Source organism: Mastomys coucha, unplaced genomic scaffold (assembly GCF_008632895.1).
Source record: "Mastomys coucha isolate ucsf_1 unplaced genomic scaffold, UCSF_Mcou_1 pScaffold21, whole genome shotgun sequence".
NCBI lineage: Eukaryota > Metazoa > Chordata > Mammalia > Rodentia > Muridae > Mastomys > Mastomys coucha.
The window spans coordinates 35,040,671-35,060,991 of record NW_022196904.1 but is presented as its reverse complement, the minus strand read 5'-3'; the positions used below and the strand labels follow the sequence as shown (position 1 = coordinate 35,060,991).

The 20,321-nt window shown below is 43.5% G+C and overlaps 2 protein-coding genes across 4 annotated transcripts in view; one reads left to right on the top strand and one right to left on the bottom strand.

The window, feature by feature from the left end:
* Positions 1-390: 390 nt before the first annotated feature.
* Positions 391-14,581, bottom strand: LOC116102095 (zinc finger protein 175-like). Of its 3 annotated transcripts, XM_031386307.1 has the most exons (6): positions 14,409-14,581; positions 12,793-12,907; positions 12,016-12,185; positions 9,207-9,333; positions 8,853-8,951; positions 391-3,392 (listed from the first exon to the last, which is right to left on the bottom strand). In XM_031386307.1, exons 3-6 carry the CDS (start codon positions 12,067-12,069, stop codon positions 1,006-1,008), a joined length of 2,667 nt encoding a protein of 888 aa, XP_031242167.1. In that variant the 5' UTR covers positions 12,070-12,185; positions 12,793-12,907; positions 14,409-14,581; the 3' UTR covers positions 391-1,005. The 3 variants fall into 3 exon arrangements, with proteins under 3 accessions (XP_031242167.1, XP_031242168.1, XP_031242169.1); XM_031386308.1 differs by lacking the exon at positions 8,853-8,951; XM_031386309.1 differs by lacking the exons at positions 8,853-8,951; positions 12,793-12,907; positions 14,409-14,581 and having other exon boundaries at positions 9,244-9,333; positions 12,016-12,144.
* A 180-nt stretch (positions 14,582-14,761) lies between these two features.
* LOC116102092 (myeloid cell surface antigen CD33-like) overlaps positions 14,762-20,321 on the top strand; it is a 57,295-nt gene continuing 51,735 nt past the window's right edge. Inside the window, exon 1 of the mRNA XM_031386302.1 lies at positions 14,762-14,780. The gene's annotated coding sequence lies outside the window, so the exon portion shown is untranslated. The remainder of the gene's footprint in view (positions 14,781-20,321) is intronic.

Sequence of the window (20,321 nt, the reverse complement as noted above, 5' to 3'; positions counted from 1 at the left end):
CTATTGTCTTATGTGTCAATCAATGATTCTATAACGGGTCTATGTAGTTCACTACAAATGGGACACATGGAAAATAGGTATGATAAGCTAACATGAAAGAGAAAAGTTATAATACAAGGAACTGTGAATGCTATAGAATATCACTTATGGATTTATCTCAAAAATTACTTTTGTATGATCAAAAGATTACTAATTATTGGTAGTGCAGTCTCGAGATGGTGTGACTAGGGGGATAGACTGTTTAATTTGTCCACACAAATTAGATTCTTAAAAGAATCTCTGTTAGGCAACAGATCCTGCACAAACTCCACTAGTCTGAGGTAATATATATGTAAGGACTGATGTCATATAAACAAAGAGTATGCAAGCAGACAAACATATTAGACACACTTTCAACAGAGAACACTTTCTTGTTTCCTTTCTTGCATTATAGAAACATTATTACCCCCACAATAAATAGGAATATTGTGGATACAAAAATCCCCAAAACTTTCCTATGGTGTGGTAACAAATGTGTCTTTTGCCCATTTTCTATAGACAAACATTTCTCAGCCCACTGTTCTAGGGTTTGCTTCTAGGATGAATTTCAAAATCATATTACAATGTCTCTCATGAATAATGTGTTTATCAACAAGCTGTGTCTTTCTAGATATTTTAAAGTACAGAAGCCATAATGTACAATAAATTCCTTTAAAACTTTTTCTTCAAGTAATTTAAAGATTATACCTCAGTTAGGAATATGTTTACAGACTATGGGGAAATGTGCTTCACACAAAAAAACAGCCTAAAAAAAACTGTGTCTGGTATGAGCTGCTTGGTATTTATTATTATGTGACGTGCTGTTAAACGCCTTTTAACACTCAGAACACAGGCGTGTCTTTCTCCAGTCTAGATCCAGTGCTGCGCGTCCAGCTGGGATGATTTCCCATCCGCTCTGCATTTCTATGTAGGAATGATGGTGGATCTTCAGTGGGTTGTATTATGGGAAAGTTTCCTGTGGTATTCCTAAGGCTTCTTGCAAGTGTGAGTCCGCTGATGGCATTTCAACACTGACTTCTGGAGGAACGCCTTCCCACATTTTTGACAGACAAAAGATCTCCCCCTAGTGTGAGTCATCTGATGTCTAGGTAAAGATGACTTATTGTAGAAGCCCTTTCCACATTCGGGGCACACATAGGGTTTTTTGCCTGTGTGAATCTGCTGATGGGATGTCAGTGCTGACTTCTGGATGAAGGTCTTCCCACATTTTTGACAGACAAAAGGTCTCTCCTTAGTGTGAGTTATCTGATGTCTATGCAAAGATGACCTGCCAAAGAAACCCTTCCCACATTCAGGGCACACATAGGGTTTCTCGCCCGTGTGAATCCGCTGGTGATCTCGAAGTTGGCCCTTTGAAGCCAGGGCTTTCCCACAATCACTGCATTTGTACGGCTTTTCCCCAGTGTGTATTCTCTGGTGTGTCCGCAGTACTGACTTCTGACTAAAGGCTTTTCCACACTCACTACATATATGGTGTTTTTCTCCAGTATGAATTTTCGTGTGTAGATTGAGGGATGATCTTCGGCTGAAGGCCTTCCCACATTCGGAACATGCATAAGGTGTCTCCCCAGTATGAATTCGGAGATGCTCTTTCAGTTGGGAGGAATTACTGAATGACTTCCCACAGTAGTTGCATTTGTAAGGTCTCTCCCCTGTGTGAATTCGATGATGGACTGTCAGTTGGGATGTGTGACTGAATGATTTCCCACAGTAATGACATTTATAAGGCTTCTCTCCTGTGTGAGTTTGCTGATGAGATGTCAACTGTGACCGCTGGAAGAAGGCCTTCCCACATTTATGACAGACAAAAGGTTTATCCCTAGTGTGAGTTATCTGATGTCTTAGGAAACCTGACCTACCGTGGAAGCCTTTTCCACATTCAGTACACACATAGGGTTTCTCTCCTGTGTGGATTCGCTCATGTTCTTCCAGTTGGTACTTAGAAGCCAAGGCTTTCCCACAGACGCTGCACTTGTGGGGCTTCTCCAGCTTGTGAATCCGGCGATGCACATTCAGTGTGAATGAGTACGTAAAGGATTTCCCACAGTCCCGGCACTTGTAGGGCTTCTCCCCCGTGTGCACTCGATGGTGCATCTTCAGTTGGGATGCGTAAGTGAAGGACTTCCCACAGTCACTGCATTTGTGAGAATTCTTCCCCAGGTGAAGTCTCTGGTGCGTGCTGAGCTCTGACTTCTGGTTGAAAGCTTTCCCACACTCGCTGCACACGTGGTGTGTTTGTCGGATATGGATCTTCTGGTGAACGCTGAGGCTTGACTTTCGCTTGAAACCTTTCCCACAGTCACTGCATTCGTAAGGTTTCTCCTTCATGTGAATCTGATAATGCACTTTCAGTCGGGACGTGCAGCTGAACAGTTTCCCACAGGCAGTACACTTATAAGGCTTCTCCCCGGAGTGAACTGTCTCATGCGTGCTGAGGATCGACTTCTGCTTGAAGGCTTTCCCACATTCAAGACACACGTAAGGCCTCTCTCCTGTGTGGGTTCGGTAATGTACCTTCAGCTGGGATGTATTATTGAATGATTTGCCACAGTCAAGACATTCATAAGGTTTCTCTCCAGTGTGAATTCGATGATGGACCTGCAGGTTGGACGTTCGACTGAATGATTTCCCACAGTCGGGACACTCATAAGGTTTCTCTGGGTGAGTTTCTTGATGGGAGGCAAACTCTGTCTTCTGGAGGAAGGCTTTCCCACACTTGTGACAAACAAAAGGCCCCTCCCCAGGGTGAGCTGCCTGACGCTTACGGGAAGCAGACTCGTCATAGAAGATCTTTCCACATCCCGTGCGCTCATCTGGTTTCTCGTGAGAATGACCTTCTCTCTCTGCAAGTGTTTGTTTATGGATGGGAACTTGTCTGCACTGGTTACCTTTGCATGGATCCCATCCTTCATGAGGAACTGTACAGTTATCATTAGGAGAGTTTTGCATGAAGAGGTGATCAGATGTAACAATGTCATTAAGCTGTTCTGGGCCGTTGCCTTGTTCTTCGCCATTTACTCCAAGATTACGATTCAAACATTTTGCAAGTAACTTTGGAGCTCCCTTTTGTGTAGAAATAAGGTTGGATACCAAGGGAATGGGTTTCCTGGGCTCCTTACACCCACAATCTCTCTCTGTGCTCTGTGTTTTCTTGCTGAGGAAAGCACCAGGACTCCAGGGTGGGAGCTGGAGCTGCTTTTGCCGATCTCTTCTTGCAGGGTCAGGGTCTTGCCACAGTTCTTCTAACACAGAGCACCACAAACCATGCCTTGTGACTGCACTTGCCTTACTCGTTTGAAATCCTGCTTTCTCAGAAGCTTTCTGCCAAGGAGTGTAAAACTCTGATTCCACTTCTGGGAGAAGAAAAGAAATGAAAAGAATATGCACAGTGAACAGGATGGGTGAGAAATCGGAGTTAATAAAAAACACACACACACAAAAAAATCTGAGAGGTACTTATGCCGACGAGCAGAACATGCCTACATTCCTTATGGCATGCCAAACATTACCTGTGGGACGCTTACGGCCAGGCAACTTTCTTTATGATGGAAACTAACTCATTTTATCCCACAAGCCATCGCATAACCAATTACAACTGCTTTCCCTGCTTTACAGATGAAGAAATAGGAGCGTGAATACTTAGGTCAGAGGTAAAGACGGCTGCAACAATCTGTGGGGAAGACTGTTCAGACAAAGGCAATGGATTTAGTTTATGTAGGAGGCCTTGTAGGCTGAGGCATAGGGGAAGAAAATGATAATAAGGCTGCTATAAGGTAGCCTCAGTGGACAGCCAAGTGCTGGATACGAAGAACAGAGACCAGCAGAGCTGAGGACGTCGTCAGTTCTGGAGAGAAGCATACTCACGCCTTAGGCCCCTTTTTCCATCTGGTTAAGGACTCACTGTCACTCACTGTGGTTAGGGATGGAAGTTTACTTAATCTAGGAAAACCCTTTCTATCTTCGAACCATAGCTGAAGACCAGGAAATTTTCTTTCTTTTTTTTTTTTTAACATCAATTTACACCTATACTGGCCTTTACTTACTTTTCTGATCTCAACTGTATATAAGCAGTTAAAAGCATCTGCTGCTTTTGCAGAGGGCTGGAGTTTAGTTCCCAGCACCCGCAGCAGGAACCTGTTAACTACACCTCCAGAGGAGCCAACATCCTTGTCTGGCTTCTGTGGAAACCCTGACACATGTGGCATTCATTCACTCATACACACACACAGACACACACACACACAGACACACACAGACACATACAGACACACACAGACACACACACACACACACACAGAGAGAGAGAGAGAGAGAGAGAGAGAGAGAGAGAGAGAGAGAAAGAGAGAGAGAGAGAGAGAGAGAGAGAGAGAGAGAGAGAGAGACAGACACGGGGGGAATCTAAATAAGAAAAATCTCCAACACTGATCACATATATCTAAGGGACATCTACAGAATATCCCATCCAACAGAAATGGAATACAGTCCTCAGCAGCCCATGGAAGTTTCTCAAAAACCCCAAACCAGACCGTATGCTAGGTTACTGTACTAGCTGCTTTTGTGTGTCAAGTTGACACAGGCTGGAGTTATCACAGAGAAGGGAGTTTCAGTTGGGGAAGTGCCTCCATGAGACCCAGCTGTGGGGCATTTTCTCAATTAGTGATCAAGGGGGTAGGGCCCCTTGTGGGTGTTGCCATCCCTGGGCTGGAAGTCTTGGGTTCTATAAGAGAGCAGGCTGAGCAAGCCAGGAAAAGCAAGCCAGTAAGTAACATCCCTCCATGGCCTCTGCATCAGCTCCTGCTTCCTGATCTGCTTGAGTTCCAGTCCTGACTTCCTTTGGTGATGAACAGCCATGTGGAAGTAAGCCAAATAAACCCTTTCCTCCCCAACTTGCTTCCTGATCATGATGTTTGTACAGGAATAGAAACCCTGACTAAGACAGTTACAAAACAATCTGAACAATACAAAAAAGTTGAAACAATGCTCTGTATCTTAAGCAACCATAATGGAATAAAACTAAAAGCCAACAAGAAGAGAAACCACAGAAACTGCATGAACACATGGACAAAGAACAGTATATTCTGAATTAACAGTGAGTCGCACAGAAATCAGGGAGAAAATTAAAAACCTTTCTGGAACAAGATGAATATGAATGCCAACTTACCATGATCTTTGGATACAGCTTAGACAGTTCCAAGAGAAAGGCAATAGTTGAGATATTTACATTAAAGAAATCAGAGAGAGCTCAACTTAATGATGCAATTAAAGGTCTCAAAAATGAAGAAAAAGGCAAAATCCAAAGTAGTAGATGGAAAGAAACAAAAAAAGTCTAATAGAACAATACACGGAAACAGATAAATGAGATCAGGGTTCAAAAGACAGCTCAGTTGTAAAGAGCACTGACTGCTCAGTTCCCAGCACCCACATGGCCACTCACAACTCAAACACAGCTGAAACTCCAGTCCTAGGGGATCAGATGCCCTCTTCTGGCCTCTGTGGGCACTGCACACAAATGTCTGTGCTGGCAAAACGCCCGCCCATAAACACTTTTAAAAAAAGTGAGATTGAAAAACTCTTAGCCTATCTGACAGGAAAAGAATAAATAATAAATAAATTAATAAAATTAATAAAATTAGAAATGAAAAGGAGGATATTACAACAGATTCCAAAGACATATCGCAGTTTACTGGGGAGTGAGTACTTGTAAATCTTACATTAAAAAAAAAAAATAAGAAAACAAAAAACCCTGGAAAATTTAGAGTAAATGATTAAAATCTTAGTCACATATGACCAATGAAAATTAAAATCCTTCTGGGTGTAGTGTTGCATACCCTTGCTCTCAACACTTGGGAGGCAGAGGCAGGTGGTTCTGAGAACTCAAGGCCAGCCTGGTCTACAGAGTGGGTTCCAGGACAGTTAGAACTGTATAGTGAGACCACATGTTGAAAAACAACAACAAACAAAATAAACAAAGGAAAAACTTGAGGAAATTAAATCAAGAAGATACAAACAAAATAGATTCATAAGAAGCAGCAGTAAAGCATTTCCGTACAAAGAAAGGCGCAAGAGCAGATTCACTGGGGGAATCTTCCCAAGTATTTAAGGATCAGGCAACAGCAGCACTCCCTAACCCTTCCTTAACACAGACAGGGGAGAAACACAAAAGGCACAGTATATGAAGCTAGTAGTGGTGTCTAATACCAAAACCGTAAGGATACAGCACAACAACAACAATGACAACAACAACAACAGCGGAAACTACAGAGTAATTTCCTTGATGAAAATGGACACAGAGCATCTTAAGAAAAAAATTTTAAAACATATTCAAGAATATATTAAGAAGCATCTTTAACAAATTGTGCTGGGACAAACTGTAAAGGAAAAAAAAATGAAACCAGACCCCCATCTTCTTTCCTTTTTCTTAAAAAAGATTTATTTACTTTGTTTCATGTGTATGGTATTTGCTGACAGTGCCTGGGGAGCAGATTCCCTAGAACTGGAACTGTAGACAGCTGTGAGCTGCCTTCTGTGGGCTGGGAACCAAACGTGGTGCTGTGGGGAGCAGCACGTCTCTTAACCCCCGGAAAACAACTTAGACTGAGAATCTCTCTCTCTCTTTTTTTTTTTGGTTTTTCAAGACAGGATTTCTCTGTGTAGCCCTGGCTGTCCTGGAACTCACTCTGTAGACCAGGCTGGCCTTGAACTCAGAAATCTGCCTGCCTCTGCCTCCCAAGTGCTGGGATTAAAGGCGCGCGCCACCACTGCCCGGCTAGACTGAGAATCTTAATGCAATAGATGACGGTCTAAAATTGCCAGCAGGAGGCAGAAGCAAAATTTTTAAAGATACAGACATGGCTAGGACTTCTAGAAAAAGACTGTAACAGCACAGGAAAAAAATCCCACAAACTGATAAACGGGGTTATATAAAAACCCGCACAGCAAAAGAAACAACCACCTGAAGGAAGAGGCCACCTATATAATGGGAAAGAGTTTCTCTAACTATAGATTAATATATAGTCTAAATACCTATTTAGACTATATATTACCTATTCTAGACCTATACTAAATAAATATATAAAAATACCAAATTCCCCAATCAAGAAATAGATAATCCATTTAATGGATAATTCTCAAAAGGTATAGAAATGGCCAATACGTATTTGAAAATGTGTTCAATATTTTTAGTCATCAGGGAAACACAATTTCAATCTTCTCTCATATTCTAGGTCACCCCAGTCAGAATGGCTATTAAGAAAAGAAACAGGGCTGGTGAGATTGCTCAGTGGTTAGGATCACTGACCGCTCTTCCAGAGGTCTTGAGTTCAATTCCCAACAACCACATGGTGGCTCACAACCATCTGTAATGGGATCCTATGTGTGTCTGAAGACAGCGACAGTGTCATATACATAAAATAAATAAATCTTAAAAAGAAAGAAAGAAAAGAAATGAAAAGAAGCAAACAAGAAATGCTGACGTGGAAAGCTACACCCCCATGCACTGCTCCATGTAAACTGCTGTAGCCACTAAAGAAGCCAGGGTGGGAGGTCCTCAAAGAACTAAAAACAGAACTACTATATGACCCAGCCGGACCAACCTGCCTATATGCCTGAGGACTCCGTATGAACACAAGCAGACATGCTTGCAGAGCCGTGTTTATGCTGCACTGAGAAGTGGAACCAGATGTCTCTCCACAGATGAAAGCAGCAAGAGACTGTAGAACATACACCTCATGGGGTGTTAGTTAGCCATAAAGAAAAAACAAAATCCTGACAACTATAGCGACATGGATGGGACATGCCATGATGTGAGGGAAATTAAGTGGCACTCAAAGACAGAGTGCCACATTTTTCTCTTACAGGTGGCCTCTAGATTTTAACTTCTGCCTGTGTCTAGACAGGTATGTCTGTATGTGTTGTATGAAAATAGTAGAAAAGGGACTTCAAAAAGGACCTTAAGGGAGGAATCGAAAATGAAGAGTAGTGGAAAATATGTGATATGCAGGCAGAGAGAAGACAATTGTAGCAAGGAGGGGGACCAACAAGATGGGGCTAGAGAGGTCAGTGAGGGAAGGGCCAGGAGAGGAAAACGCTTGACAGCTATCACAAGAAAAAGACAATAAAACTAACTTTAAAAAAAAAACAAAACAGTGAAACTATCACCAACTATGCTGAAAGCTTTGTATTTCCCTAGTGTATCTTATCCGTGTTGACACAGCTGCCTGCCTGCCTATACTTCTACCACACTGGGGACTGTACCAGAGACTCTGTACATGTCAGCCTTCCACTCCACCACTGAGATACATATCCCCAGCCCTAAACATGGTTATCATGAAAAAGAAAAGAAAGGGAAAGAAAAGAAAAGACCCCAACCAACACACTTATCTCTATTCTCAACTGCCACTGAAGTTTCCTTTACCTGCCTTTTGTTGCCAGTTTGGCAATGCCCAGTGTAGACAAGCAAGGTACGCAAATAGGAATCTATGTGTGGACCTTCAGGAGAATAAAGCTGTTAGTCAATTTAGGTATTGTTATCTCCACAATGCGGCAGCCAAGCACCTACTATTCACCTCTGAGAATCTTCTCACTCCTAGACCATAGTTACAAAGTATTGTAGGATTAGCTGTAGGGAGTTGGTGTAGGAAGCAAGCTTGGTACCCACAACCCTGGTCCGTATTCACAATGCACTGTAGCATTAGCTGTAAAGAGTGGGGGAAGGAGGCAAGCTTGGTGCCCACCACTAGGGGAAGGGATGAATGAAGAAGGCTAGTAATGGCCCTCTAATAACATCCACCTCCATCTAGGGCCTACACACTCACCTTGACACCAACAACCATGTGAGAACTTAGCCTCTCCTGTCCGAGCCTCCTTTCTTTTCTTTATCTTGAAGATGGCCCCGGGACTAGGAATAGGGTAGCCTGTAGTTGGAAGAATATCTACTCAGTGTGTAGCTTTAGAGGTCATCCAATCAGCTTTGCACTGGCTGATTGGAAAATTAATATTTTGTACTGGGCACAGAGCAATTAACTTGGAGTGTCAAAAAGTCATGAATTATTGGGACAAAGCATGGGGGAAAACATGACACACTTTTGATATCCCACCATGTTCTAGAAAAAGAAGGAGGAAATATTTTCAATGAAGCCCATCTTGGATCCCCAGCCAGCCATGCTCACCCACTGCCAAGAGGTGGCTGTAGATCTCCAGCATCACCTCCTGGTACAGGCGTCTCTGGGCAGAGTCCAGGCGCCGCCATTCCTCCTGGCTGAAGTCCACAGTCACATCCTCGAAGGACACCGATCTCTGTAACACAAAATGTAACGAAATAACACTCTCTAACACACAAAGTGCAGTCCATTCTGAGCTACTCTTCACTGGAGAGGTAGACTCGGTACACTGCAAAGTAGCTCAGTGATTCTTTACTGTGACAGATCATTCAGCTTTCCAGAAAATATCTATTTCCTATCATATGAATAATATATCATTTAAATATGTATTGGATAATGTGTGTTATATAATATTTCAGAAGTTAAGAAAGTTTATTAAAATATCCATCTCTTGTACACTCAGATTTTTATCCCCAAAGCAGCCAGAAATGGGTAGTCACTAATACTTCAAGAAGGAATAAACAATTTGACACTTAGAACTACCATTATTCTAGGCTTCAGGGGAGGCAGCTCAGTGGGACTGGTGAATTATCATGATTCGTTGAGAGCCAGGTGCTGGAGGAGCACTCAAGACTGAAGGCTTTGCACAAAATCGACAGCGCTGTTTCATTTTAACTTGGGCAATTAATTTTCATTTTCACTAATTCAGAAAAATTCCGCATCAAAATACCACCAGGATATCTGGACGTAAGTAGTCCATCTATGAGCCAGAAGACAACTCACTGAAAGATACATGACAAATTAAAAAAAAAAAAAAGCTTGAAATTGCCTTTTAAAACAACAATAATAGTTAGGTGTAGTGCACACCTTTAATCCCAGTGCTCTGAAGAAAAAGGCAGGCCGGGTGGTGGTGGGGCATGCCTTTAATCCCAGCACTTGGGAGGCAGAGGCAGGTGGATTTCTGAGTTCGAGGTCAGCCTGGTCTACAGAGTGAGTTCCAGGACAGCCAAGGCTACACAGAGAAACCCTGTCTCGAAAAAAAACAAAAAAAGAAAAAGGCAGGTGGACCAGTTCCACCTGGTGGACCGCTACCAGTTTGAGGCTAGTGTGGTCTAGACAGTGAATTCCAGCCAGAGAAGCCTACACAATGAGACCGTTTCAAATAAACAAACAAACAAACAAAACAATAACAATTATTAGACAGATTAGAAAGTAAAACTGAGACATTCTGCCAGAAAAACAAAACCAAAAAAACCCTTAATATAGAGAATTAGGGTAAAGGCTATGACTCAGCAGGTAAAAATGCTTGCTGCCCTGCCTGAAGATGACTCCGATCCCCAAGATATACAGAGAGAGAGAGAGAGAGAGAGAGAGAGAGAGAGAGAGAGAGAGAGAGAGAGAGAGAGAGAGAGAGAGAGAGACTCCTCCTGCAAGTTGTCCTCTGACTTCCACACAGTACCTGGGTATGCACATACCACTCCCCACAATGAATGAAAACAAAATCTAAACAATCAATAATTGAAAAATACAGTGAAGAATCGAGTTTGAACAACAGGATTTCCAGAAGAGGGAGTAAAGAGGGCATAAGTTTCTGATGTGTGTGGCATACAGAGACTTCAGGAAAAACAAGGGAGTGATTCCCAACCTATACATGGACTCTAGCCAAGGGCAAGTGCTGCTACGGAAATATTTCAAGGTATTTCTACAATGTATGCATATATCTGACAAATTATTTCACATATAAGTAATGAAATGTATGGTATACTGGAAGAATCTGGTCCAGTAGTGGAACTGTGTGAGGAGTCTGAGTGCTTGTGAGAAAACAAGGCAAGATCTGTGACCTCAGTTTCTTCAACACCATGGAGTTATTCTTGGAATGGGTTTTTATGCTCCTTCCAGGTAAAGTGGATAGGAGTGAATTTACTTTGGATTACTCATTACAGCTGGATATTGTTATTTGTTTATGTGTTTCTGTGGAAAAACCTGGTTTTGCTGTGTGAGGCTTGCCTGTCTCAAAAACTTTGCTCTTGCAATTGGACACCTTACGTATGTGACTCCCCTCAACCCTCTGAGTATAAATTATCTGATGCTTGGTCACTGCAAGAGACTTTAGTCTGCCTCTGTTATGGTTTATATATGCTCTGCCCAGGGAGTGGCAGGCACTATTGGAAGATAATGGCCCTATTAGAGTAGGTGTGGCCTTGTTGGAGTAGGTGTGCCACTGTGGGTGTGGGCTTTAAGAGCATCATCCTAGCTGCCTAGAAACCAGTATTCTGCTAACAGACTTCAGATGAAGATGTAGAACTCTCAGCTCCTCCTGCACCATGCCTGCCTGGGTGTTGTCATGTTCCCCCCTTGATGATAATAGACTGAACCTCTGAACCTGTAAGCCAGCCCCAATTAAATATTGTCTTTATAAGAGTTGCCATGGTCATGGTGACTGTTCACAGCAGTCAAACCCTCAGACAGCCTCATTTCTCGGCTCCATTCTCCCAGGCATACTATACCTCTAGAGCAGTAAATAGTATGTATCTCAACTTTTGGCAAGGCATCCTCAGACACTCATCATCTCTAAGACTTACCTGCCATACATCCACATCAAATGAACTCCTTCAAGAGACTCACAAAATGACAGTGGCTATGAAATGGGACAAGAAGACACAGAATTGAGGACTCTGTGGGAACACAGGTTTGAGGGCTGCGCGAGGCAGAACAATGAGTGACATGACAGACTAGGAGGTGCAGGGGCACTGGCCCCTGTGGTCTGCTCTTAGCTGGAGGAGCAAGTCTGCCTCTGCACTGGGAAGCCCGGGATCTGCTACTTCCCATGTCTGTCCTCCAGTTTTAGAGAACTGGACCCTGGGCAGCTGCTGCTTACCTCACGTGACCCATCCTGTGGGTGTAGTCTCTGGAGCTTCTGGGTCAAATTCATGTCAGCAGGTATGTTTCCTCTCTTGCCTCCTTGCTGACAGATCAAATTTTCTCAGGAACTGGAAGCTGGGTGAGTGTCTAGAGGTTCCCAGAAGAGCAGCTGAGCAGAGAGGCTAGCTGTGGTGAGGAAGAAAAAAATCACTCAGCCTGGATGATGTGGCCTGGGTGAGGGAATGACCTTGTGTCCTCAGCCAACATCTGCCCACGAGTTTCCGAGTGCCCAAGATGTCGCAGTGTAGATACACTAGAACAGACAACGTTCAGAAAAGCCCTGTCCTGGTATGGACCAGGGTGATGACAAAGAAAACACAAACACCACAGTCTGGGGTCTGGGGAGATGGTACAGTGGGTAAAAGAGCTTGCTGCACCAGCATGAGGCACTGAGTTCAAATCCCCAGCTACCTGTAGGCTTGGCTACAAATGCCTGTAACTCCTAGTGCTGTGTGGGACAAAGAGAGGAGGACCTCTGGGCTCACTGGCTGTCAGCCTAGCTCCAGGTTCAGTGACAGACCCAACCTCAAGGGAATAAGGTTGGGAATGACGGATCAGGACACTCAGTAGCGTTCTCTGGCCTCAGTGCAGCTGTGCTTACAGACCCGCACCTATGCCCATGCCCACATGCATATACTACACACAACACACATGCCAAAACCCAAACTACCCCCCTTCCCTGAAGTAAACAACAAACGGGACAGTGAGGAAGGATTCACTGCAGCTGCTGTACCTTTGGCTTGTGAGAAGACGGGGAATTAACCTAGTTGTTTCCACAGTGAGGGTGCAAGTGTGTCCACGGGCACTGAGGATCTGCAGTGATACGACGCTCCGCACGCCCTCAGCATCTGCGTAGAGATACACAGAAAAAGGGGCAGGCTTTCAGGCTGTTCACCCACAGGCCTCCCCAATTCCCAACTTTTTGAGGCATGGTCTCATTATGTTGCTGTAGCTGGCCTGGAGATTTCTGTATACAGCAGGCTGGCCTCAAACTCACAGAGTTCCACCTGACTCTGCTTCCTCCATGCTGGGACGAAAGGTGTGTGCCACTGTACCCAGCTCTCTCTCAAGAGCTCTTTTAACCATGTCATCAGCATTAGTATAACCATTTCTCTTTCAGAAATGACAAATAAGCTTATGTGCTGGTCCAGAATGCACTCTAGGAGGAAGAGCAGGACCGGTCTTGATCCTTCCCTATTCTAAACCACACACAGTGGCCATGATCTGGGGTGCTCTTAGTGTGCCCAGCACCCAGAAACCTTCCTAATTCCTTCCTCCTGCCTTCTGAGAGCAGAGATGTGGTGTTGATGGTCACTCCTGGCTCTCTCTGCCTTTCTAGACTTTTTCGTTTTCATCTGTTCCCACACTGACAGACATCCTGTTCTCTTTCCTTAAATTCAATGGCCCAATCCGTTCTCTGCCTTGGAAACCCTGCACATAAAACACCAGGCCCTCCGCACAAAGCGTTTCTCCCCTGTCCACAATGTCTTCATGGTAAACGGGACATACTCGCTGACATTCTGGACTTTCAGTGACCTCTGATAAGTGAGCACAGGATTAATTTAACCACAGGGTTAGAGTGGGCACGCTTAGTTCCACAGAACATTATTACTTTGGCAGCCAAGAAATGCGCACCAGAGATGGCAATTTACTGGTTTCCAGAGAATCTTCAATAAACTCAATAGTGACACCCAAAGAACATCCTCCAATAAGGACACAGGGTCATTCTGCTCAAATGCCAATCACTGACTCTTACTACGGTGACCACATGGTCTCAAGCAGAGGCAGCATTGACCCGCTTCATTTGCAAAGGGTCCCAGCCCTCAAGTAAAATGGGCCCAGAGATTAGGATTTGTTTTTTAAACGTTTGCTTTGCAGCTCTATCTCCCTACGTAAGACTGCATGCTAGCAATGAAATGATCCTGTCTTACAAGCCTTGCTGCCTGCACAAAGGCTGTCTCTCAGTGCTTGTGCCCACTTCTAAATGTGCATATGCAAATCCCCTGGCTTTTGTTCCATGTGTTCTTAGTATTAGCCTCCCTGGCAGACGCCACAGGCTGATTGAGAATGGCTGACTTTCCCAAATTGAGCCCAAACCACACATTTTCCATTTGTGGCTGTCTTTTCTCGAAGGCCACTAGAAAGCCGCGCGATCTCCCTCTGAGACGCTAGCCCCCAGGCTTGCGGTAGGCTGGCTGCATTGTCTCTCTCAGCAACCCTGCTCTTCCAACTCCCATAGGATTCCTACCCCAGCTCAACAAGGGCATCCCCCAGCAGCAGTGTCAGCTGTCACTTAACACAAATCAGCTCTCAACAGCACAGCATCCTCCCTGCGCCGCTGCCGCTCACCTCTCAGAGCACCGCAGAGAACTCTGCACAAGGACACGCTGGGCCCCTGCGACTTCTGCCCTCGAGCTCTCAGTGTTATAATCTAAACTCTCGTGCGATGCGGGCAACAATAACAGAACCGATCTGCCCGGAGATTTAAGCGGATGTGACCGCTCCAGACCACTTCCGTTTACTGCGAAGCTGTGTTCTTCGCGCCCCCACTGCCCCACCTCCGTTTTTTTTTTCTTGTGGAGGCTGGCGAAGCGCATGCGCACTACTATTTGTGAAGGTACAACTTGCCAATACTTCTCATGGATCTTCCTGTAGTTTCTGCTGCGTTAGAAGCTGTCATGGCCACTCCCACAATACAATGATGCAGAGACCAACATCACAGTATGTTAGTTCCACATAACTAGGCAAAGCTTGCGGACTGTGACACAGTGAAAGTCCAAGGTTGTCTCATATTTTCAGGGGATTTTACTTCCTACCTATACGTGTATATATCACTTATTTCTAAGAAACTGAGATGCTGCATATTACTAAAAATATCATTTTTCTGTATAATCTCGGGGATTTAAACGATTTCTTTTTTCTCTAAACTAAAAATTAAAGATAAATAATAAATTAATAAATAGAAAAAGGAAAGAAAACTAGGTAGGTTTGTTGGGAAATGGGAATTGAAGCTATATGGAATCTTTAAAAGTGAAGGTCTGAAATAAATGAGACACTGAGGCTTTTCGTGACAGAGGTTGGGGGGATCTGTTTTCAATCACAAATGTGGTTTTTTAATTCTTTATTTATTGTGTGTTTTGCATATATAGAAAATAATGTAGAGATGGATGGAGAAGGAAATGGTGATAAATGGGGAAAGACCAGTTGGCAGTGAAAGCGTTCAGTACAGTAGAGGGGATAAATCCATAGGCCAAAAGTAGAATATTCGAATAAAATGAAAAATTGTATGCAGTATCTCAGGTTAACATTCTCTAGCTCTGTGTAGACCAGAGTATGGCAATGAACACAATATGATCCCCCTGCTTCTGCTTTCCAAGAACGGGGAGGAATATGCCATCATGCTTGGCTATACGTATGATTTTGATCATCTTGAGAACAAATTGTAGTAGTGGTACTCTTGTGACCAGGGTTTTATGCCCAAAGATACAGCTCCGGGGGTCCTAAAGAGTAGGCTCAGCCACCCATCACCACATGCCAAATTATATTAAATTACATAAAAGTTAACATGCAAATATCAATTTCTGATCATTTGTCTGCTACATCTCAGCCTATGATTGATACACACATCCACTTATTGCAGCCCGGGCCCCACCTTGCTCTTCCACAGGCTCTCTCCCTATGCTTAGCTCTCTAGTCAGTAAATGTGGTACAGTGTCCATCCATCTTGCAGCCCGAGGCACAGCCAGTCCACCAGGAAGATGGGGCACTTGCCCTGTGGAGGGGATGAAGCTGAAACTATATGCCTCTCCTTCTTTGTGTTCCATGAAACAGACCTAATGGGCCGCTGAGGAAGCTGCCCTGTCCATACCATAAAACCACCTCAGGCATCAGGGGGCTGAACCACATATACCCCAAAGAACAATGTAGGCCAGGCATGGCGGAACACAACCTTTATCTCAGCACTTGGGAGGCAGAAGCAAGCAGATTTTTGTGAGTTCCAGACCAGCCTGGTTTATACAGTGAGTTCCGGGCCAGCTAGGGCTACACAGTGAGATGTTATATAAAAAGAAATAGCAGAAATGTACACAAAACAAACTGTCTTGGAGGGTAAATTAGGTACCTGGAAGTAATTGCTACAGTACTCAGGGTAGAACAACTTAAATAGGAACTGAGACGTTTTAAGCATGAGGTGGAAACAGAATTTTCCAGAAAAGCCTGGAAGTGAATGAAGGTGGATAAGTATGGAAGTCCATAATAAATTTATGCAGCTGCATGAAAGAGAGGAGGTCCTGTGATGGTGGGACTATAGGTGTCATCTAAATCCCAAAGAATGAGCTGAGCTGGGAATGACTGTGGAAGAGCATAAGCAATTATTTATTTATAAATAGGGTCTCATGTGCCCCAGGTTGGCCTCAAGCTTCCTGTGAGGCCAAAGATCAGCTCAAGTTCTGATCCTCCTGACTCCACCTCCTGAGTGGTTAGATTACAGGAGTATATCACAATACTTATAGTATGCAGTGCTGGAGATCAAGCTTGGGGTTTCTCCTGGGCAAGCATTCTGCCAACTGAGCTAAATCCCAGCAAGGATCGGAGTGAATGGCCACAGAAACATTTTAAGTACAAGGTTGAAATGGTCACAGACATATTTCAAAGGGATTAGCTTTCCTACAGGAATCAAGGTAAGGCTAAGTGAAGATTTGATGGTGGCCAGATCTGCATTGCAGAAGGCCTGGAGACAATAAATGCAGCCCGAACAGAGGTTACACTAGCAACACTCCTCTGCTCACCAGTGGTTTCTAAACCAGTGACACTGTATTGAGATCTTTATAGTGTAGTGTGCACTTTATACTGTACTGGGTGATAAGACTTGGATGGAGTGATAAATTTCAATATCACCAGGGAGAGATGACCTGGTGGGATGCAATAAAGCATGCATGGTATACATACTGAATTGATTATGAAGGAAAAAGGCATCAAATTATAATCTGACCATGCCTCTAGGCCAGAGCTCTCAAGTGGAAGTTCAAATGGAGCTGCAAAGTAATTCAGAGATTCTAGTAGTCACACTGGAATAGAAACAAATGGAATCCATTTAACGGTATTTGACTTTGCCTGAAATGTCCAAATTACTATTTCTAGATACCCAGCTTTCAAAAGCCAATGAGTAGCTACTATGTGGAAAAGTTAAAAGATCAAGGACTCTGGGACCAGTGATATGTGTGTGAAAGAATGTTGTGGGGCCCTTTTCTCAGGAAATACTTTCTCAATTATTATAAAGGAATCATGAGGGGAGCTGAAAGGTGCTGCTGTGAGGAGATGTGGGTGATACGGTTTCCACAGTTGCCAGCCACTTTAGGGGTAGGATGGTTCTGTACGGCAGCTATTTCAGCTACCCATGGTTCTGGATCTTTAAGTAAGCCCAATAAACTACTGGTTCACTAAGATGGACTTCAATGCAATCATTTCTTTGGTCTGTCATTTGCTCTCCGTATGCAGTGGATGTAAACAACCTCACCAGAAGTAATGCAACAGAGGGATAAACTTCAACAGGAAGCAAATGAGCAGGTCACAGAAAAGCTAGGTGTTAGGGGATGTTGGTCCCCCGTAGACTATCCACTCCTATATGGAGGATGAAGGCCATCTCATGAACAAAGAGCCCGGGATCTGCTGCTTCCTATGACAGCTGTCTAGTATTGCAGATTTGAACCTGGGACAGCCTCCTTACCTCACATCATCCATTCTGTTGCTTTGCTGTGGCTTCTGGGACAATTCATGTCGGCAGGCATGTCTTTTGTGGCTTCTACCTTTGGCTATTTTGCTGGAAGCTATAATTTCCTCAGAAGTAGCAATCTGGGGAATGTCTGGAGGTTCCAAGTAGTGGTGCTTAGCAGAAGTCAGCTGTGGTATGACAAGAAATCTGGCGGTTTGTACTGCGTAGGATGAATACACTAACACTAGAGGCATAAACTTTCTAGTAAATATTGTGAGTAATGGAAGTTTCTGTTTGAACATCATCTCGAGTAATATGACTCAGTTCCTACAAAACGTCTCAGTTTCAGATTTAACGAAGTTCCACATTTGGTGAACTATAGTACTAAGTACAGCCTTGTGGAGTACTGGGGTTGCCAGTCACCACTCAAGTGCTTGGCTTTCCATGACGAATACACAATATAATAGGAAGCCTTAAGGTCAAAGAGATCCTGTCTACAGCTGATGAAATAATACTTGAGACCACGCTCACAGAATGAGTGGAAAGCTGGATCAGGATTATAGCATGTGACAGGTCGGCTCCAAGCCAGAAGCTCAGTTGCTACTATGAATAAACTGTGTGTGGATTCTCAGAAGAACTGTTAAGGAGATAGGCTCAGTAGTTTTGTTTATTTATATACTTGGTTTTTGTTTGCTTTGTTTGTAGGCAAGGGAGGTTATATTTTCCTGATGGGTTAACATGGCATTTTTTTTTCAGTGTTTTCTATGGGAATTATCATGATTGAATTGAGATTGGCCTGTCTGGCTCAAGCCTGAGATTTCCTCATGACCAGATTTTGGTCTCAGGCAGATACACTGGTTACTTTTTTGTCAATTTGATACAAACTAGAGTCAACTAGGAAGAGGAAACCTCAATAGAGGATTGGCCTCCATTGGTCCAAGGGCATATCTGTAGGGCATTTTCTTCATTAATAACTGATGTGGGAGGACCTGGCCTGCTGTGGGTGATGTAACTCCTGGGCTGGTGGCTCTGGGTTGGGTATGAAAGCAAGCTGATAAGCCATGAAAGCAAACCAGTAAGCCACATACTATCAGTTTCTGTTCCAAGTTGCTTCCCTGAGTTCCTGTTTTGGCTTTCCTCGATGATGGACCATAGACCGTAGCCTGTTAGTCAAATAACCCATTTCCTCCCAAGTTGACTTTGGTCGTGGCATTTACCACAGCAATAGAAAGCAAACTGGGACAGACCTGCAGAAACATTTCAAGGCCCCCATTTCTTTGCACGTAACACGAGGCTCTCAGTACTGACGGCATCTCTCAGCAACTGTGGGAAATAATCTCATTTACACAAATTTCTCACAACACTAGCTTTTTCTTCAGGGAACTCAATTAGAATTCACTAGTGCTCAGTTTCACTTTGAAGACCTCAAATTGATTGATCTCTCAGTTCTCAAAGTCTGTTCTCAACAAGCTCCTTTGGCCTATCATCATCCTGAAGGGGCTTAGGGCTCCTAAATCCTCTCTACCTGTTAAAGACTTCCAATGGACTACAACTCCTATGTCAGGTGCACATCTAGTCCAGAAGAAAACAGGTTGGCTCAGAGACACAAGGACTACTTAACTTGAAGTGCCAAACCCCAATGGCTTATTTCTCATGTGTGGTGTGAGGTACAATCATTTTTCCTTTTATAAGTAAGAAAACCAGGCAGGAAAGCCCTGGCACAAGAACTTGGCTCTTAGCTCTGTGGACTCAGTCAAGGTGGATTACAGATATTTTTTGAGATAGCTCGCTGTTTAGTTCGGGTTGGCTTTCACTTGCTGTGTAACCAAGGATGCCCCTGGACATCTGATCCTAATGTATTTGCATCACAAGGACCAGGGGATGCAGGGTTATAAGCATGCACTACCACATCCAGTTTTGTAGAGTTGGGGGTCAAAACCCAGGTCTTTGTGAATGCTAGGCAAGCATTTGTAGCAAGATATAGAACAAAATACACAAAATAAATAATAGTAATGGTAATAAAATCCAAGGAAATGGCTGGATTATGGCACTCCAACTCATGGAATACTGTCACTGAAAGCATATAGTTTAGAATGAAAAAAAAACAACATAAAAATATAATAATTCTTATTAAGCCATTTTTTATTACACTTTTATTTCTTTTGTGTATATTTGTGTGGGCACTTCTGTCGTGTGGTGCCCATGTAATGCTCAGAGGGCAACTTTGGGAGTTAGTTTACAACTTCTCCATGTAGGTCCTGGGGATAGAACTGAGGTGGTCAGTGTTGGCAGAAAGGACCTTTACCCCATTTGCCAAGATGCCAGCCAGCTCACCATTAATTAATTAACTAATTAATTAATTAATTTGCAGAAAGGATTTCCTCAATCCGGCATTTAGGATTTCTTCCTGGGAACCCATCATTATTAAAAAGCATTTGTGTTTTTCTTTACAAAATCTTTGAGTAATTTGTTTCACATATAACGTCTTTTATGTTTAAATGAACAACATACATCTAGACCTTTTTCTTTCTTTCTTTTTTTTTTTTTTTTTT